The 22,171-nt window shown below is 40.8% G+C and overlaps 1 protein-coding gene across 1 annotated transcript in view; it reads left to right on the forward strand.

Moving 5' to 3' along the window:
- ppp1r37 (protein phosphatase 1, regulatory subunit 37) overlaps window positions 1-22,171 on the forward strand; it is a 45,010-nt gene that overhangs the window by 5,162 nt on the left and 17,677 nt on the right. Inside the window, exons 2-4 of the mRNA XM_069534021.1 lie at window positions 12,802-12,899; window positions 18,842-18,887; window positions 19,024-19,124. Of these exons, the coding sequence (XP_069390122.1) occupies window positions 12,802-12,899; window positions 18,842-18,887; window positions 19,024-19,124 (245 nt within the window). The remainder of the gene's footprint in view (window positions 1-12,801; window positions 12,900-18,841; window positions 18,888-19,023; window positions 19,125-22,171) is intronic.

Below are 22,171 nucleotides of genomic sequence, written 5' to 3' on the forward strand. Positions count from 1 at the left end.
AAATAAGGTAAAGCCTACTTCTTGGAGTGCAGATAATTCCTTAACATTAACATGTTTATCCTGCAAGCAACTATACTCATTGGCCTCATGGCATCTCTGTCTCGTGTCATCAGACCCAAGGCCCACTTGGCACCGGGATATTAGAGTCTCTGAGACCCATGAAATGTTATGTGTTGTGGCTGTCGACCAAGTTACCAACTGATAAGCAAAGCTTTTAGAGTGGAGGTTGCGCAAAGGCTTTGAATACCCAGGGGTCAGTACGGTTTGTGCTAGAGGCAGACTGGTACTGGATTGAAGGTGCCAATAGTGGAGTGGAAATAAAAAAAGTCTCAGAGGTTATCTGACCAAAACATAGCTTAATTAATATATGGACCAAGAGTGGTGACACTGTTTTATACCATTTGACATATGTATCTTTTATTTTGAAGTGTATAAAGAGCCTTTTTTTATTTTTATTATTATGAACAACATTCAAATATTAAATAAAGCATAGTTGACGTTATTAGTCAATGATAATGTCAGTGGTCATAAAAGTGTGTGTAATGAAAACATTCATTCTTTTTCCGTTGCAGTGGGATACTTTAAACGATTTTAGAGTTGCTGGCTTTGTTATGGATTCGAGCAAGGAAAATGTAACAAATGAAAATGATTTAAATGATCATCAAAATAATTTATGTTAAATCTTCATTTGATTGATCGATCAATCGACTAATAATAGTTTTCATCAGACTGAATAAAACTTGATTGGGACCTCTCTTTACTGTCAACAGACTTTGTGATTGTTTCTGTCTGCGCTGTAGCTACAAGCCACAATTTACAAGCTTTTGTCTGTGATGATTTCTCATCCTGTCCCGACGTGTGTGTATGTAGGACTTTCTGTCCTCATAGAACAGGACTTCCTCGCTCCACCCTCCTCCCATACCTGCTCTAATCACTCTTGAGGAAGTGACAAATGTTGCCTACACACTCTACACATTGCACAAAATGCCTCCTCTTATAAAAATAGAGCACACAACTGTTGTTTGCTCATACTGTCACTCTCCATCTGGTCTGACAGATTTTTCTCTCAGACGCATGTTTGGATTCATGAGGGGGCTCATCATTTAAAATGGCTGCTCTTTTTAATCGCTAAGTGTTATCAGAGTTAGAAGAGAGGCTGTTGTTGATGTACAGTTTTTTCTTAATATGCCAAGATAAACATGTTGTGATATAGTATGTGTAAGTTATATTTGCTGTGTCTGCAGTAATGTGCTTCAAACCTAAAACACTGGTTGGGTAATTTGAGTACAGGTATTGTGTGGGATGTGTGTGTTTTGCCTGGGTGCCTCATGTTCATTATTGATCAAGAAAATGACCAGACATAAGTACACGACTGAAAGCAGTTTCAGTTTACTTCAGATTCTCTGCCCTCTTGCAGACCTGTGTTGGTACAGTGTGATACAGTATTTGCAGGTTATGTAAATGGGTTTAAGTGGTAATTTAAACCTTACGGTTCTTGTGTTTTAGAGCAGGCAGCAGCTCTCTTCTAATTTTGGGCTTTTGTCTCCTATGTGTGTGTACTTATTGTCAGCGTCTTGTTAACTGGACCGTTAGAAGCACACCACAGCAGTGACACAGACCCTGCCATTCGCTCTGTGCCACTTGTGACGAGCCAGGCAGCCAGCTGTCATGTGTGAATGACGCTACAGTCACCATCCACAGCACAGCAGTGTGAAATGGCAAGGAACAGGACTGGAGACCGGGCCTATGTTGAACGCTGGCACTTGCATGTTAAGCAGGATCTGGCAGTACTTCTGTGTTCCTCCCACAATGTACTCACACCCATCCCTGAAAGTTTGCCTCAAGGCTTGGCCTGTTATTTCACACATCTCCATCAAAATATAAGGGATTTCATGTTTTCTCTTCAAACAACATCCACACTAAGCCAGCTAAACTTGAAATTGCTGCTTACTTGATAGATATTTGTCTACAATCAAACACTCCATCAACCAATCAATAATGTAAATTAAATTCCATCTCCATCCATTTTTAAGTTGTTTGCCGTTTTGGTGCTCAGTTTTATTGAGAGAAAAGGTTGTTGAATTATGGGCTGAGTTTAAAAAAAATGTGCCTTTACAATTTTTATTAGGTTAACATGGACATACTCAGAAATGCTCGAACAACAAAAAAAAAAGAATACAGAAGGAAAATGTCCAGAACATTCAGGTCAGGGGCTGGTGTGTAGAGCATCCAGGAGGCAGGACATTGTGTATAAATTCCACTGCAGGAGTCACGTACTTTTGTTTACAGAATATTGAGAGCAGCGTTGGCCCGTATCACCAAAACCTCTAAAATCTCATTATTTTTGTTTGGATTTTCATCTGCGTCTTCTATGTGTATGGCACCCCCTTTTTCACACTGAGATATTTGAATTATTTAGGAAATTGTCAGGAGCAACTGTCTCAGACATTTGCATTCTAACATACTCTTTCAGGAAAATTTCTGTAGTTCAGTACATCTCTGAAAGCAGCTTATATCATCTGCTCTGCCTCCTCCTGCTCTCTCTGATCACCTGTGCTGAGTTTAAAAACAGCCTCATCTCATGATCCATTTGTCGTTAATCATTCAAAATTGGTGCTCAGACTTTGAGAAGTGCTGCTACACACCCCCTGGCCGTATCACGACAGACTTGGCTTATTGTTTTCCTAAAATGTATCATCCTCGAATCTGAAACAGGCAGCCTTTGTTTTCAGATTTATACCCTTTGGGGAGACCATGATCAAAAAGGACAGGCACTGTGTGGATGGTAGGCCCACAGAGAAAAATGCATTATCACATTTAGCTAAAATCGAATGACTGTTCTCCGAGTTGAAGGACTCTATGGTTTCTGTCTGAACGAACTGAATGTCCTCAATTATTGGTCTTATGCAACAGTTTTGAAGCCCTCTAGAGAATAAATTGAGCAGAAAATGAAGGTCAAATGCATTAATATACTTAATGTGGCATTTTATATAAGATTTTCATCTGACGGGAAATATTTGTAAGCATTTCATATATAACAGATGGACAGTGCAAACCATCTACAGGAAATCACCTGAAGAATGCTTAAGATGTTGACATCTAACATATGGGGGATTTAATTCTAAGGAACACTCAAAACAACAAGTGCTCTGTTTCCAGTATTCCATGTTGGGAACCTTTTTTCAACCACTGGCTAGACATGATGTCCCCTCAGAATATGTAACCTGTCAAGACTGGTTTCTCAACTCTTACTTTTCATTGTAGACATTATAGCATCATAATATTATGTTTTCACAATGCAAGCCTGACTGCAGGCTGATTGTGATATTGGAGAGAAATAAGAATTTGTATACTGATATTTACATAAGATGGCAGTGATCATTAACAAACCCTTATGACAACTGAATACAGTTTTACCATAGACTTTATGATAAATAGCTATAAACAATTAGAAAACATAAATACAACATTTTCTTTCTTAAAATGTAAAAATAAATGCACATCTTTATTCTTTTCTGAACTGTTTATTCTGTAAAAGAAAAAGTTATGATGGCAAACATAAATGCTGATACCAATATGTCTGGCACATATTGGCCGATATGTACTGGCCAACCAATAAGTCGGTTGTAGCAACTTAATAAGCAGTTCAAGGTGACCGTAACTTCCCAGAGACCTCATTTTCATGATTAGGAGAGCATTTCTCTCCTATCCTTCAAAAATAATTGGTCATCATTTAGCTGCCACCCAATAGATTGTCTGAGTGTAAGGCAGGTCAGTGCCTGTTTAGTCAGTCAACAAGCTGCTTACATCTCTAGCTGCACTTTTACCTCTACAGTCCTCCCTCTTGTGTTGTTATGTAATGAAAAATGTTTTAACTCCTGCTGCAGTTCCAGATGTGGCAGGCCAGCTGTTTATCTACAGTAGCTTGATTGAGGCTGGTTACAGTCTTCACCTCATCCCTAATTTTCCGTGAGCTTTTGGCAGAATATGCTACACGTTAAACCCAGGATGTGCAAACTGAAGAAATACAAGACTTGATGAAAGTGGAATCCTCTCTTTGTGTCAGGCCTCTCAGTCATCTGTCTGTCTCTGCTCCCTCTGCACACATGCAAACACTTGTCTTTGCTTGTTTCCTCTGTGCTCATGGAGGGACGGTAGTAAGCCCAACACATGCAGACTGTGTTTGAACTTTGCTACTTGTCAGCTCGAGAAAGAATAAGAGTGAGTTATGAAGGTACAAAGATGGCAAGGCTGAGGAGGATAAACAGATGTGTATAGGAATTGGGTCAGACTTCCATGACTGTTTTCTCTGTACTTATCCTTTATTCAGTGCAGTTATTGTCTCTGAAATTATAATTTGTGGCTCAAATGTGGAGCAAGTGCTGGCAGATGGGGATTTCATGACAAGATGACGACTGGCTATATCTATTTAACACCTTATGACAGCAGCCTTAGGAAGGTGAGGTGCTAGCTATCTCCTTTTCAGCACCTTGAAAGATAAGATGTACGTGTTTGTAAATGCCCTAAAGGTTTGGCTTCAACATCAATGCAGGGATTAAAGTTCTCTAATGCTACAAACCAAAAGAGGCCATGTATGAGATCATGTTGGATCCATAGAGAACGGAAGCATGGGGAGGGATGTGTGACACCTTCAGCCCAGCAGCTACATCAAACTGAGATTTAGCATGAAGGCTGTCTGTGAACAGACTGTCAATAACCTTAATGTAAATATTCACATAGACTAAGGGTGTGTACACAACTGTAGTTTTCCCATCTGCTCTTCACCTTTTCTAAACCTGTGTAAAGTAAAAACAAGGTGGAAACAGCCATCCACTCCAAAATGATGGTGCTTCTGGCACATAGAAAGAAAAAGGTTTATAGTGTGCCCAATGGCCAGATTGACTTTGAAAGACAGCTCTGTTGTCTGTGTGTGAGGGAGGGCAGCAGTGGGGCAAACAAGGGCTGAGTGAATTGATGAGCTGGACACACATTAAAGCAACTGTGCAAAAGACTAGATCAGGGATTTTAATTATTATAAGCTATTATAAACAAAGTATTATAAAAAGTTACAAACATTTTGGTTGATTTTTGAAACCAGTGGACTGCCAGTGATTGATGGTAAATTCTTCAATAGTACGATTTTTGGTGCAGCACTTGAGCCAAATGAACGAGAAAAACCCCTGGTGAATATTCTCTAGCATGTCGTTGGTTTCCTTTATGGTCGAACTGCAGCCTCTCAGCCCTACCTCCACTCCAGGTATTTTTATTAAACCATTATACACACTCTGGAAAATGATGCATGTTGATTACATCCCTTCCAAACCGTATTGATTTTTCTTGCCTGATTATTGATCTCTTACACGAACCAAAAGTTTATCGTGCAGCAAATAGCCTCTCACCTCATGTCACACAGGTAGCTGGTCTAAAACAGTGGAGAAACATATTCAAATTTCTGACATTATAGGTCATATAATAGCCTATCATGGAGATGATAAGTTTAGTGAGCATTCATAAACCAATCCTCAGATCTGTCCCACTAAGATGAGCAAAAACTGAGCTGGTACTAAAGCCCACGCTAGCACTGTGGGAGCCGTGGGTCGATTTATTTTGACATTTTGTGGGCAGTGGTGGAGGCTTTGACTGCAACAGTGTTATAATCTACAGCTACAAAGGAGAGGAGTATTGTTTTAGCTGCTGATTTTTATCATGCTAGAAACATTTTGATCATACTTGTCGTACTTACATGGTCAGAGACTCATTAGGCAACATCGATTGAAAAGAAAATCATAAATACAAAACCCAACATTGCATGGATTCGACAAGTTGATGAAAGGAACTGGTAGCATGTTTTTAGGTAACTTTATTAAAACGAATCAAAATTTACTTCTTTAAGACTTCAGTTTTACACTTGTCAAGTAAACATTTTCATACATTTAAATACATGTGCCAGCATAAGGCATGCACACTGTCAAGCATTAACGCATGTGTGAGTTCAGGGTGAACCTCTTGTATGTTAGATACAAGGAAATTACGTTGTTCTATAAGATATTCTCAACTTCCTATGGGATGTACATGACATGACAACATGTTTGAACAAAAGGATTCTAACATGACGACATAAAAAGCCTCAAAAACCACACAGAAGGATGACATAGTTAGACAGTTGTTCACTGAATATGACTGTAAAGGCCAGGTTATATTCAAGAAGAAGAAGTCACTGCGATATGATGTTTGACATTGTTTATAACAGATTTGATCAGCCAGACTAGTCAGAGTGAAAAACTGCCTCATGCAGAGGCGACTCAATGTTGTTTTAAAGAGAAAACATTCACAGACAGTCTCTCCAGAAAGGCATGTTTGGCTGTTCACATACAAAGTGACAAATAGTTGTCAGAAATGGGACAAATAAATCTTGAGAGAGTAACATGCCTTTGAGTTTTACTGTTCCAAGATAAACCGTGACCTAACATCGAAAGAAGAAACACTTACACTCACTTCTCTGCTCTGAGCATACAGTATGTGCCTGTACTTGTTGAAGCTCTTCCAGTTGTTCAGCAAAAGCAATTGATTTATAATTGATGGCAGCTACACCTCAGTTTTTTTCCTCGCCCCAAGATACTGACTGTGCACTTTACCACGGTTGAAACAAAGACAGAATTTGTTAGGGTAGAGTTGACACTGACACAGTTTAGTGAAAAACTTTGGTTTCTGGTTTTATTATACATTTTGGGTTTGTGCTGCTCCAGACTATAACAAACTCCAGCAAACTAGATTATCCTGTGTGGATTTCCATATCTTGGACAAACTAGATTTGATCGCATTGATTTCCTGTTGACTATGGTTAATTCCATTTTAATCATTAGTGGAAGTACTGTAATTTGCGTTAATTTGGTTAGAAATAAAAATAATTTCAAAGCTGTTTTGTTTACTTGTCATTAGCGCTATGTTTTTTTGTTGACTTGTACGTTATCCAAAATGTTACCAACAATGTTCAGACCCAGAGAAATCCTTGATTTTATTCAAGGTTTCATTTTGGTCGCCTTTTAGTTGCATCATATCCACTTTACCCTCTGCATTTGTCTGTCTCTTGTACAACTAACTAGCCAATCAGCTAGTTGTATTGGTGTTTGTATTGGTCACTTGTAATCGCATGACCCCTAGCAGCCAAAGGCACATATTGTACATTTAAGTAAACATTTCTAAAAAAATAAAATATTGTGTGAATATTAGTGAAGTGACTTTGTTGCTTTACACCCGCCAACTGTTATATTCAAAATGTTTTTTCACCAAAAGGTATATCTGCAGCTGTAGAATTGAGGTCCAAAGCTCATCATCATTATTAGTCATAAAGTCTGCAGAGCTTAATTAACCTCTGTTTATCCGAGGCAGCTTGATGCTGTTAATTGTGATTTAGTGTGTGTTGTTGCACAGTGGATGTGTTTGTTTGCATCATAAAGCAAATCCACTCAGTCAGAGCAGTATAACATCAATATCTGGTTTTACCTATTAAAGGAATGCCATAGCAAATTAAGGATAGTGCATTGCAACAAATGTATGGCCTGACAGTGTAATTTTGGATTATGAAATATTATTTGATGTGCGACAAGTGTTTCTGACTACCCTGGGATGCTGTAGGCAGACCCTCCTGGTCGGCAGTGATTTATTCATTGGTCTTTGCAGCTAGAGATTTTTTGGCAAAGTCGGTGTATTCTTACCTCTGTGTGTCATCAACTCAGTTCCTCCTCATAATCTGTTTTTTAAAGATGTTTGGAGCAGTTGTTTCCCCTCACTTTCTCCTCTTCCTCCTCCTCCTGTGTACCTCTTCATCTCTATACTCCCTCCATACATGTAGCAGCAGCACTGTAGGGAGTGCAATACAACAAAGATGGTGCAAGCACAAATGAAAGCAATGATTGTAGCTCAGCTCCTAATGATCCTGCGGCCCTGAACTGGCATTTCTGACTTCTATTGAACACAGCGTTTGACTCCTGAGCAGCTCTTTGTTACCGGTTTCCTCGCTTTTATTCCACAATTTGTTTCTTTCACATCCTTGTTTAGTTTTTTTTGCTTGTGTCCGCAAACTGTGTTCATTACTTTTGAATACAGTTGTTATAAATGATTTTTAATTAAAACAAATGGACCCCTCTTCTTATTGTAAACCAAGCTCTCCTTTCTCTAATTAATGAGCTGTGTGTGAACCCCCCCCCCCAAAAAAACCCACCTTCCCTTAGGAAGTGTTTACACACACACACACACACACACACACACACACACACACACACACACACACACACACTTGCTGCACAGCACTCTGTACAATAACACTTTTCCAAGGACACAGTGTTCACTGGAACACACTTGCTGTTTAGTACAGTTTTACTAGACTGCACTCTTGTACCAGGAAGCAGAGGCGTTTAGGTTAAATCCACAGAGCTGTGTTCAGATAGTTTTTGTATATAACACACCAACATACTGTATATAGTCTTACATTCGAGTCAAATAAAAAAACAAGCTTTTTTATTAAAGGGCGACACCCATTACAATTTTGACAATAGAAGTATACCTACTCTAGTATGTTAGTATGTTACTATGTCTCTTCCTACAGCCATAGTATTAATGTGTTTTTGTTTTTAAAACCTCATTGAAAATGTTCTGTTTTAGGCACTCGAAAGGTGTCACAGGTAGCATGAACAGAGCAGAAGTGATGGGTTTTAGAACTAAAATGTATTTTTATAACTGCTATTTCACCTGGATTCAGAATCTCTCAAGGGAGACCTGGCCAAGAAAAGCAGGAGCACAGAAAAAGCACATAGCATGGATAAAACTAAAAACAAGATTGGATTATGAAAACTACTCTCGATGAAGAACACAGGCACATTTAGGGGACTGATATCTACGAGTGTGTGCAATTTGGTGCAGCTTGATTGAATTAAAAGGGATTGTTGTGACTTGGGAGAGATGTGCACTCTACTGAGTGCAGTTCATATTGTGTTGCTGGGCCTGTACTTCCACACCTAAAAATGTCTGTTTGTGTTTCTTCTAGGGCTGCGACTAAAAATAATTTTCCTCATTGATTAATAGATTAATGTGGTGTATAAAACATCAACGAATATTGAAAAATGTCCATTATAATTATCCCACCGCTGCTTTCAAACATGCACCGCAAACCTGATCTTTTCTAGCCATTACCTGGAGGAACTGTGTGTAAATGCATACCTGTATGTCCGAATCAATTGAACCAGACATCAAATCGACTTAACCCCATCAACTCTCAAGTGCAAAGGCTGTGTTTTGTGTGTAATGTCCAAGTGAACTGATGTGCAAACAGATACCAGGTAGAAACGGGCTGTACTAGGCAGAATACAAATACGATGCAATGTCATGGATAAGATAAGATGTTTGCCAGTAATTAGACTGAAGTTTGTTGTTTGTTAAGACACATGGTCTGGACTGGAGTGAAGCTTTAATCCACCACTGCAAAAACCGAGGAGGGTTTTTGAGCAAAACCACGGGCTTGGTCAAAATCGGTCATGGGTGCAGCGTTAAATACCAGGGCTCGCATCCGTGTTGCTGCACCGGTGACTCATATTGGGGCCCCTCTACGGTGAAGTGGGTAGAACTGGTTAAGGGAGGAGCATTTCACGGAGTTAGCCGCAATTAGCTCTTCATCACACAAGGAAACAGGCCTCCAACACTGGCAGAAATACAAAATTATTTGAAAATGTTTAAATATAGGATAATGATCTCTACCATGGCCAACAAGCTTTTCAATCTCACAATGGATGAAATTAGGCTTCTTGTTTTTTCATTAGTTTCTTTAAAATTCCTAAAGAGCGGTGGAGCAGTCAGAGGTATTTATATGTTAACAGTTGATGAAGGGAGTGTGTGACCATTTATGGAAAACTGTATGTGGTTTTTGCATTGCCTTTTATATTAAGTTGTGCTCAGTGACTTGGATTTAGGAAACAACGTTATGTGAATATAAAGCTTTATTAATTTCATGCAGAGAGTACTTAGGCATATTACAGCCTTGTGCATTCAGAGTTTAGTCTAGAGTGGATGGATGGATGTTGACAGTCAACATATCCTCATCAAATCAAGTTTGCGTGCGTGCATCTATATTCCCTATGTACCAGGGACCAGCTGCAGGATCAAAGCAGACTGACATCCATTCTGGTGGCTGTTTTGGTCTGAAAATAAGTGATGAGGATGTGTTGTGGCCTTTATCACTTTATTCATGTGGCACTGGCTCACTGTGTAGTTACACGCACACACACACAAATAGACCATTACTTCAGGCTCACCACAGTATTAGTCACTAGTAATTTTCCATCCTATTTTAACTTGGGTGATTTCCATTGAAATGGTGACTAGCACAGTTGGTCAGATTTGTATGGCTTCTCATGCAGGTTTCAAACCGCCTCTTTGTCCCAAGAGCAAGTTATTCATTCTGCCCCGTGCTTGTTCAAACATATATACATGCAGATTCAACCAGCAAGATACATGCCAGTCCAGCAACTACCTATACCTAGCATTGTTAGTAGGTTATCAAGTGACTACATGAGATGAGGCATCTCAGAATCTATTCAGTACAAAATATTTACCATGGTGTGGAAATTGTCCCTGTGGATAAGATAGTTGCGATGACAGCGTTGTTACAAATGACACTGGACATTTAACAAGAAAAGATGTATGTTGGCTCAGTGTCCGTACAGCACAGAGTGAGCTCTCTCTGTGTGTGGCCTCAGTCTCCTGCTGCACTTGAGGTTGTGTGCAGTGTTTCCTATAAACTACCCTGACTGTGATGGTCCACTCCTCATAATAAGATAAAATGTCTGTAGGAGTTTTGAGCTGTTGCTTCATTGTTAAGTGTTGCACTCTGCACCACTGTCTCTGCTGCTGCATGGAGTAGACACTTTCACTTCATAGCTGCAACGTCAGACTAAATATGTTACTAGTTACTGATACACAAAATATAATAATAATATATAATAATCAAATTCTTTTTATGTCTATACAGATCTGTTGGTGGGGCCGGTAGGTCTGTGCCCAGTACTCCACAGGAAATAGAAACAGTGTCTAGTGTAGCTCTCTGCCAGTCAGCACCTTTTGCTTTTGGTTAGCCATTGCATAATTTTCTTTCTGCTACAATGTCCACCCTTTTTTTTTTTCTTGTTCTTTACGAGCCTGTTAGTGACAAGTCGCAGAGCCTATTTGATCATGTGTATAAAAGGGAGGATGCTGTTGATTGTGGAGTGCTGTCATGTTAATTTATAAGACAGGTAGAGTGGGGTGGAGCCACTGTACTACGCCAGCTTTGTTGGGCAGTGTCGGCATAAAGTTTGCAAACTAGGGGGGGTCTTCTTATAAGCAATATAGAGGATCTCTGAGACTAGTGGTACTGATGAGTTGCTTTATCGCTTTGTTTGTCTGCAAACACCATACACCTTGAAAAGGAGGAGCAACTGTTAAAAAAGATCGGTTTAACTTGCATTGTAAGGAAATTGTTAGGGGTTAAACTGTCAGAGCTGAAAAGATGATTTCAATTCTAAAGATAATTATCAGGTTATTTTGGATTTCAGTTTTAAGAGAAAAAAAAAGGTAGCGTGAACGGTCGTGCTTCAAATTACACAATGAGATGAATTTTCCCACCTTCTCACTGCTGCACAAAGTCAGATTCACACATACACAGCAGCCCCATGTGTTAGTACAGCACTGTTAGCACTGCAGGTTTGGCTCTGTCTGCAGCAGAATAATCTGCAACTCTCAAGTGTTTATCCATCTATTTATTTACGCTCTAAATAAGTCTTGTTTTCATTCATGTAATTTTAGGTCCTGATCCTTCTGAATCCCTTCATACATGTGCTTTTTTTCTTCATGTTTCTGATGTTACATGTATTTTTCTTTGTCTATTTCTTCATGAGTGCTTCCCTTCATCTCACAGCAGGGTATTTCAGCCAGAATCATTGGTTTGAATGTTTCCTAGTCACCTGACAGGAGTTAGCCCCGCAACAGCCTGGAATGGCAGCGGTGGCTGACCTAGACACGCGCACGCACACGCACACACACACATCAAGAACAATGCCTCCATTTTCCTCACTTAAGTAGGGGAGCCCTTAGAGGGGTTACAATTTCTCATCCTCTCTATCAGGAGAGTGCCCCCCAAGGCAGACACACAAACAGGTCTCTTAAAAGAGACCATTTTACAAGTGTGTCTCAGTCCACATCTTAACCATGCTGATAATTTAGTGAGACAAACTGCAGGATCAGCATCAGAGCATCAAAAGCTGTTTCAAAGTTTACACTCAGTAAACCTATGTTCATTTCATCTATCAGAACCACAGCTTCACGTTGTTTCACTAGTGTCACCCCAGCTTCAAGTGACCTGCAAGTGAACTGCAGAACCAATCAAAAAATAAATAGGCAAATAATGCTATACAGTGTACACCAGCAAGCCATGTGACCACAGCCTCTTTATATTTCAAGCATGTTGCATGTATTTCAGGCTCGTATTCCAGTGCTACTTTTGAACATCAGAGTTGTTGGAAAGGTAGAGAACCTCTCGAAATCCAATCAAAATCCTCCTGTTATCACAGGTGTATTATCTAGATCTAAAAATGAAATATCAACAAATATGGCAATATGTTAAATGACTCATAAAAAATGTGATGGAGTAAAACTTTTTGTGTCATTTTCTTATTCTGTCTAGTTTGTGTTTGTTTACCCCCTCGAGGGAAACGTGTGCTCAAAGAAATGATGCAGAAAAGAAATCCTAATCCCCTTAATCTTCTGTTTTTCCAGCTCAGAATGTGACGGTGGAGGAGATCCTCTCTTCCTACAAACAGGCCTGTCAGAAACTCAACTGTAAACCTATACCCAAAGTGCTCAAACAGATACAGGTAAGGCCCATCTTAACACAGCAAGCCCAATATTAACTTAGCATTTTTATCTTATCTTAATATATATCTTAACCCCTCCTAACCCTCTGGGAAAGCCAGAGGAAAGCCATCACAACTCCAGCCTGATGATATCCTGCTTTTTACCTCTTTTGTGACTCCTGACACTGCTGTCATGAAACTACCCATGGCTGCTGTTTAATGGCAAAAGATACATTTTCATTCCCAAGATCCACCACCAAACCACAGGTGCAGTCACAAGGAAATATTATCCGACCAGATTTCCACCTAAACAATCAAAATGTAATTGAGTGTTGGAACCTTTAATAAAGTTGTGTTTTTTATAAAGAGCTTATGGATGTCTATGCAATCAGGATATATCACATGATCTCATAGACACTCAACAATGATCAAAGAGAGCTTAATAATGCTGTTTGACATAACTTCAGACGATACCAAATATATTAAAAAATATCTAAGAGATTTCTGACACAAGAAAAGTCAGAAACAACTGACTTCTCTTTGAGCTAATCATACACATTTAGGCTATTCTCTGTGATCTCCTTTGGATAACTAATGCAGTATTTCCTTAATTCTATTTATTGAACCTCCCCTGAATCTATTGCAAGCCCTCTGGCCAAGACATATCATATTTATTTGGCCTTATTACATCATAATATGAATCAAAAATTAATCTAAAATGAAGATGTATGCAACAAAAATTGATTTATGATTCTCCATTCTATGGGTTGAGGAAGAATGAGCATTAATGATAATTTAAAAATATGAGTGTGATGTGTGAGCAGAAATTGTTTTGAGGACACAGAAATGTACATACTGTGCAAGTTCAAAACCACTGGGATACAAATAACTTTATGTGTATAAATCACAAGGTTATACATAAATATACAAAACCATAGGAACTCGTGGCAGCCCTGGGCCACATTATGTAGCAGCCTGTTCGCAGTTAGGAGTTCGTGGTAGCGCCACACCAAGTATTACTTACCAACTTCACATTGTCAAGGTTCCTGTTGTGAGATTGAACTGCTAAGAATTGCATCCGAAACCTTTTCCTCCGGTGATGAAACCACTTCATAAGCCTTTTAATGTGGTTTTAGGACACAACGTAAGTCAGGATAAAAAAAAAATTCAGCAAGGGTGGTTTGACTCTCATCAGGCCTACGGGTTTTTTTTTCTCCTGCCTCCTCCTGTGGGTTAACCAGCACAGTTACTGTATGTGTCCCTTAATCCCTCTGCACAAACAGTTCTTCATATTCAGCAGGGGAAGCCTCAGGGCTGTTTGTTTTGATATTTATGCCAAACCCATGCCTTTTGTATGTGAATTTTTGCACTTGCTTGATGTTTATTGTGACTGTTATCGTGTTCAAATTCTTCCTTGTGTTGGTATTGTTTTTATTGCATGCTAGATGTTTACGTCGTGGAGAACAGAAGGAGGGTCAAATATGGAAGACCAGGCATAGAAAAAAAATTATCTTCAAGGCATAATACCTGTATGGCTTACAATACCTGTCCGATTAAAATCTTAAACCTAGAGAGCTGCGCTTTATGTGTGTCAGATATAAAGAGGCCTGTTTGCAGAGTTCTTGATGAATGATGTGAGAAGATTTCTGGTCTCTTGTTTCCCTGTGGGCTGAGAGTTGTCTTTTCTCCAGAACAAATGACCGTGTAACGATCGGTGACAAAAGGCCATATAATATTTTCACAATGCAGATTAAAGCAACATGTTTCATGTGAATGTGTCAAAGGAAATGATAAGACATTGTTTTAACTAAGACTGTGAGTGTTTGTTCTTCTGGTTTGCTAAATAAGGATCCCAGCAGTTACCAGATATTTCTGACCTAAAAATGTATTTTTAAAAAATCTACATTTATAAGATGAACATGGCTCATAAACCCACTTAGTATTTCAACGCTTCTTGGACCTTAGAAGGCTAATGCTTATGTTGTGGCAACCGTTTAGGACCTTTGTACGTCATGACATTTATTTATATATTTGAAAAGATCAACACCCTCTAATCAGAGGTGTGTCACAGCCCCACCTCTCTGCACTGCATTCTCTGGGCATTTTGAATTTGCAGGGAGAAACAGGGTTGAAGTTACATTTTAAGAATAGTGTGTATGCAAACACGTGTCTGCCATTACTATGTCAGTGTGAACCAGTTCCCCCCTCGTCATACTGACAGGATATAGGAGTCGTGGTGTTGGCTTTGCAGCAGAGACACATCAGTGCTTTCTCTTGTTTGTTCTGTCGCTCAGTCAGCGCAGCACACGCTCATAAAACCTTAACCGGGCCTCTCTGCTGAAGCTGTGCACATTTGTACCTGCAGGTGTGTGTCTCCATGTGCGTGTGATGATGTTGCAGGAAAGTGAGCCACAGCTCGAAGCGCATTTGTGATTCGAGACACTCCGCAAAAGAAATCCCCACACGCTTAGTCAGCTGATAGAAGTCCATGTCAACATCTCAGCTACTTGTGGAAATGCACATCATTGTGCTAAGCTGCTGCTGCGGGTTTTATTTAGTTCTACGCTCTGGGTGAATTTCCACTGAGAGTTGACTGAGCTTTAACTCCTGGTCTCCATCTTCTTCACTCTTTCCCTCCCTCATTTTCTGCTCTTTTTTTGTTATTGCTCATTGTTGTTAAAATTTGGCCTCTCTCCATCCCTCCCTTCTACTGCCGTCTTTTGGTCCACTACACCCCCCGCTCATTTCTGCTTAGTCATCCTTGCCGTACCCAGTCTCATAAACAAGCCAGGCCAGTGAGACAGGGGTTAGCAAGAGGAGCTCGGCCCTACACTGGTGTTTCCTCTTTCACCCTAAATGCTTTCTTTATCAAGTCTGCTTGCACTGTGCATGTGGCAGCCTGCCAGGGTTCCTACAGATTTTGTACATTTCTGGCCAGTTGTTTGTGTGTGTGTCTGTTTATGAGGGTCGCTATTTAGCAGCTGCATGTTGAATGTCTGCTCCACACTGACTCCCACCAGAGTCTTAAGACCTGGACACTTGTTAGCCTTGTGTCACATTTCTGCCCCTGCAGATCCCCAGGGGTAAAGTGGTTTCCCCTATTATGCAATGTCTTGCACGCAAATAGCGTGTACTTGCTTTCTGTGAATGTGCAGTAATATGTTCTCCTGCTGCTGGTGGGTCATATTCTAGAGGGAGTATACAATAAAGCCTCTGTAAAATCCACATGTACATCAACATGGGCTGTGCTCCTGCAGTTATGATATGAAAACAGATATATTGTGCTGTGTTTTAGGGAGGTCATACAGAGGTCATGTAAATTGCATCCTTTGGTCTGGACAGTTCAACATCTTTTGACTTAAGATGTAATTAGATCAACAAAAGATTCAAAGGTCTCTCCTGAGTTTTGCAGCCTTCATTTCACCAAATTTATAGAAGCACAACTGATTTCCCCCTATCTTTATTCAAGAGTGCGGTCTTTCAGTTTGCATTCGCTACCGCCCTTCATGGCTTTATATTATATGTAGTCCCCTTCTGAAAATCTGTCCAAGCGCACATTTTGAGCACAAGCAGAGCCAATATAAGCACAAGTAAGGACTATTTGAGTGTGAACAAAATCTTAATCTGAAACTAATAAGTCCTCCTCTCAAACTGAAAAACCACCCTCTTCAGTTAAGATGGAAAGCAATCCCATAAAAGGCAGGTATTTCTGTTCAGATTATAATGGATGTACAGGTTACTTTATCAAGACCAATAAAAAAAAAAGCAAGAAGAAAAGCAAACAAAAAGCTCACCGATGAAGCATTATGCCGTGAAGTAAAACTATGGTCCATTCATACATTTTTAACAAAAGTTTCTGTTCAGTTGAACAGTGTGTAGCAGCCTTTATGTAATCTAACTACAGCCTTCTCTTAAATTGGAATACTATACCTTGCCTGCTGTTTGTTTTATTTTTTGGGTTGTCCAACACATTTTGGATCAAATGTTCATATGTATCCAAAAATGACAAAAGGACAGGCAATGATTTTATCGACCATGTTGATGCATCCAGCTGTGGAGACTGAGCTGTAGAATCCTAATTGAGAGTTAACAAGAGGGTTTTCTCTCCAGCTTTATTCTCTGATAGGAAAACTCAGATATCGTTGATTACAGACTCATTGGAAATTACATTTGCAGAAGGTCATTGGATCACATGACTTTGTGGTTCTGCACTGTACAAATATATAATGCACTTGTCATGAAAAATGAAAAAGGGGATTTTCCTTTGAATAGAAAGACTGAGTGTAAGCCAACATTGGCTGCCTTGTTTATTTATAGCAAGGCAAGGAATGTCTTCATTTGAAGAACTGTAATGAAGTGTGATTAAATTCTGATTTAAATGATCTGATAATAAAAATGGATTTGTTTCACTGTGAAGTTAAAAGAAATGTTTGCCTAAAATAAAGCAGTGAATGTTTGCTGAACTTATCAATACGTGTGATGAGATTTCATTCGTTTTATGCCCTTTCCACGAAAAGTATTCAGCTAACCACATTACAGAAGTTGTTTATAGAACAAGAATCAAGTCAAAGCCAAAACGTCTAGATGTGAAACATTAAAATGTCTGTATTCAAAAAGTTGATATGAACTTTAAGTATGTGTACACAACACTCACACTGTACACACACTGTACACACACTGTACACACATTTTAATCAAAAGTTGTAACAGATATTCTAATTTTTTGGTCTGTTTAAAATCCTTACATGATAACCCTTACCCTTGTTTTCCACTGTAAGTAAATATATTGCCCAGCCCTATGTTTGGGTTATGTTGAGTCGTGTAGGAGTTGTGATGAACCCTCAGTACGACTAAACCAGCAGCCAAATGTTCTGCCAAACACACACACACACACACACACACACACACACACACACACACACACAGAAGTGATGGCAGGAAGACAGAGTTCATGGAGTTCATGCTGAATGGTATGGTCAGCCAACTAGAGAGGGATTTGCTGGTACATAGTTTTGATGGTATGTTGTGGTGTTTGTCTGGGTGTTTTTTTTTTACCAGTTATCAGGCCACATGGTTGAACCCACACTAAAAGCCCCACATGATCAGACGTTTGAACATTCAAGGCAGATTCAAGTCAAGTTTCCATGTGCCAGGTTTACTGTGCTTTAATGGTGTCCAGCCATGAACATGTGTTTTTGCTGCAGCCAACCCAGGATCATCCACCGTCTGCAAACTGCTTTTTACAAGTCTTTTCATCTCTCTGTTTTGAAACTTCTAATTGAATCTCTGTTAGTGTGACACAGTTCATACCTGGTATTAACACGTGTCCTGAGTGATCCGATCACAAGTGGTCAGAGATAATTACAGATCTGAATGAATCAATCTGTCTTGAAATCTGATTTATCAGACCACATTCGGAGGTGGTCTGGCACACACGGCCACATTATATTTGCTGTGTCAACAAAAATGTGATTAGTTTCACAATTAATGGAATGTATTTTTACGCTTCTCAGTGATTTGTTTGTGCCCACGCCCACAATATCAACACTGATCACATAAATAGGTCAAATCTGTCTTCATAATTGCACATTTATTGATCCATTCAGCCACTCCTGACTCTACTTGCTCTTTCTCGCTCTCTCTCCCGCACACAGGGGGAAATGGCATTAGGAATAGCAGAGCCCCTCTTCTATCTAATAACTCTCTAGTGCTCAAAAGTACTGTGATATGTTGGGAAGCTAGTAGTGATTTGAGCAAAATGAGTCCTTCAGAAACTTTTCTTTGCAGCAACGGTTTATCTTAGTTTACATGGGATCTGTATTTTGTCTCCAGCACTCATTTTTCATATCACCCCCTCCCCTATGTGGTGTGGAGGTTTCAACATGTGAAAAGAACAGTTTTCTTCCATGAGGAAATATGCAGTCACAATTTTTTACTGACGCTGCTTCTTTTTGTTTCTGTAGGAATTGAAAGACCTGACACAGCGAAACGAATGCTTAGATCTCAAAGGTAAGCACCAAAACAGCGACTGTTGACGCTATAAATGTATGAACATTGTTGTGATGATGTTATAAATGTAACCATCTTGTTTGTATGATACTATATTATGTTGATGTTAATTGACGAGACGTGTTTGTGTTTTTAGGTGAGAGGCTGGACCACAAAGCCTGTGAGTCTCTGGAGGAGATTTTGAAGAGGGTCCAGTTTAAAGTGATAGACCTGGAGCAGACCAACCTGGATGAAGACGTAAGAAGATCTCACTAACATCTAACTCTTACTTCACGTCTGTCAGTGCTTTCTTCTCGCATGCCTGGCCCTCTTTTTTTCTCCTTGTTGCTTCACTCTCTATCGCTCCTCCATTCTGCCCTCAGTTTAAGCCTGGTCCTGTTTTTTCACTCAGGATATGGAGTGTTTGCCATGGGTTTTCTGATTACTCCAGATGTCCAATTGTGTAAACACCGTTAGGGACTTCAGGGCTGTAGACATGCACAGACAGAGACAGCGCTGCAGTGTGGAGCAGAGGGACACACAGCCCTGACCACTTCCTGTCACACAGAGCTCAAAATATACTGCACTGCACTGAATCACACACAGACACAAGGCCTGCTTCAAGCCACAGTTGCTCAAGATACATTTTTTGAAGGGAAGATGGGTCACTTAAATTACTGCTTATTATTTTATTCCTGTCTGGCAAAGCCCCGTCAGGTCTTTCACCCTTAACCACAGAATTAATTTAAGCTACAGTGTCTTCTGTTTTCCAGCAGAATTACAGATGTAAGATAATTGTTGTCCTCTCTTCAGAGCTACTTGTAGATTTTAGGGAATTTGCCAGCTATTATGTTATTTCCAGACTATCTCTTAAAGGTACAGTGTGTAGAATTTAGAGATATCGAGTGTTGAAATTGCATCTTGCAGCTGAACACCCCTCATCTCACCCTCCCCTTCCAAACATGAAAGAGAACCTGTGGCAGCCTTCAGTCATAAAAACTCTAAAGGTGTTTAGTTTGTCCAGTCTGGACTAAACTAAAAACATGGCGGCCTCCTAGAGAGGACCCCCTCGATGTACATATAAAGTATTTAAATATAAAGGGCCTTTTCTAGGGTAAAGACAACTACAATTCAAACAATTTAGATGAAACGAACTAGTGAAAACATCATGACGATTATTCTACCTTAAATTTCTACCGATAGTTCCCTATCACCTAAATCTTACACACTGGACCTTCAATGTCTGCTATTTCCATTAGAGTGAAAGTGAGTTTTTAATGCATCTGTAGCCTGTGGCCAGAACCATAATGTTTTCATGTTGTTATTTGTCCGAGTTATTCCTGTGAATACTATATCTCAAGAATGCCCTGAAGAAATGTCTTCTATTTGTTACAAAAGTTCACTTGGACTCAAGGATAAACTGATTGGTGGTGAAAGGCCAAGGCCACAAAGAACACCTTTAGAGAATTCTATTACATCTGGTTACATTCGCTTGGATTCGAGGATGAACTGATTGGAATGTGAAGGTCAAGGTCACTGTGACCTCACAAACCTTTTTTTGCCTGATGAATGCACTCAGTAGATTCGTTTCATATTGGGCAGAAATGCTCACTTTGACTCACGCGTTAACTGATTAGATTTGGGTGGTCAAAGGTCAAAATTTGGAATTTCTTCAAATTTGGTCCAGTTTTCACTTGGACTCAATATCATCAGATTCGATTTCAGTGGCTAAAGGTCACAGTGGCTAGGGTTGTGTTACGATCTGGTCAGGGAAGTCAGGACCCAGTTGCAGAGTTCAACAAAAGAGTTTATTTAACAAAAGGAGGGAGGACAGTTCCTCAGGAAAATACTCAAAAAATAAAGTAACAACTAAAAATCTCCATAGAAATGGGAAAAGACTCAGGAACAAAAGTACAACTGAAATGGTGTCGAGGCACAAAACTCACAATACAAAGGGACATGAAGGAATTACTCGAGGCGAGGCAATCAGCTGGAGTCACACGAAGCACTGGCTTGGCACTGCAAGGCAAATGAATCATCCGGCACAGGAGACAAAGGGAGAGTGGCTTAAGAAGCCAACCAATGAGGGCATGATGAGCTGCAGGTGTGCCTGGTGCTCTGTGCTCCAGGAGATTGCCCCGCCCCTTGGAGCACACTCTGTATGAGAGAGAGAGAGAGAGATGTTAACACAAATCAAAACATGACCTCAAAAACCAAACCACAACAGTACCCTCCCCTCAAGGGGCGCCACCTGGCGTCCTACCTGGTTTACCTGGAAACCTGACGTAAAAATCCCGCAGCAGTTGCGGGTCGAGGATGAGGGAGCGGCTGACCCAGGAGCGCTCCTCGGGGCCGTATCCCTCCCAGTCGACCAGATACTGGTAGCCCCTACCCCGTCTGCGCACATTCAGAATCTGGTTGACCGTGTAGGCTGGGTGGCCGTCGACGAGACGTGGGGGAGGCGGTGGAGGTGCAGGAGGCTGGAGAGGGCTTTCGGTGACTGGCTTTAGGAGGGAGACGTGGAACACAGGGTGGATGTTTAAGGAGGCTGGGAGGCGGAGGCGGACAGCGCTGGGGTTTATTATCCTCTCCACAGGATAAGGGCCAATGTACCTGGGGGAGAGTTTTCGGGAGTCGGTCTGGAGGGGAAGGTCTCGGGAGGAGAGCCACACTTGCTGACCCACCTGGTAGTTGGGTGAGGGAACCCGAAGTCGGTCCGCCAGACGTCGGTTGCGCTCAGCCGTTCTGCCTAATGCTGCGCGGGTCTCTCGCCACACGCGTCTGACCCGGCGGAACTGAGCATGGACAGAGGGGACTGCTGCGTCGGACTCTTGGTTAGGGAATAAGGGGGGCTGGTAACCGTTGTTGATCATAAATGGTGAGAACCCGGTGGCTGAGCTGATGAGGGAGTTGTGGGCATATTCCACCCAGGGCAGGTGTGTAGCCCAGGATGATGGGAGGCGGGAGGCGACGCAGCGTAGAGAGGACTCTAGGCTTTGGTTGGCCCGTTCCGTTTGCCCATTAGACTGGGGATGAAAGCCGGAGGTGAGGCTGGAGGTGGTTCCCAGGGCCCGGCAGAAAGCCTTCCATACCCGCGAGGTGAACTGAGGTCCGCGGTCCGACACAATGTCCTGTGGAATCCCGTGCAACCTGAAGACATGTGTCACTAGTAGATTAGCAGTCTCCAAGGCGGTGGGGAGTTTAGGGAGGGGGACAAAATGAACCGCCTTGGAGAAACGGTCAACCACCGTGAGTATAGTGTCGTTACCTTCGGAGGGGGGCAGTCCGGTAACAAAATCCACTGC

The sequence above is a fragment of the Paralichthys olivaceus genome, chromosome 11 (genome assembly GCF_024713975.1).
Source record: "Paralichthys olivaceus isolate ysfri-2021 chromosome 11, ASM2471397v2, whole genome shotgun sequence".
NCBI classification, from domain to species: domain Eukaryota; kingdom Metazoa; phylum Chordata; class Actinopteri; order Pleuronectiformes; family Paralichthyidae; genus Paralichthys; species Paralichthys olivaceus.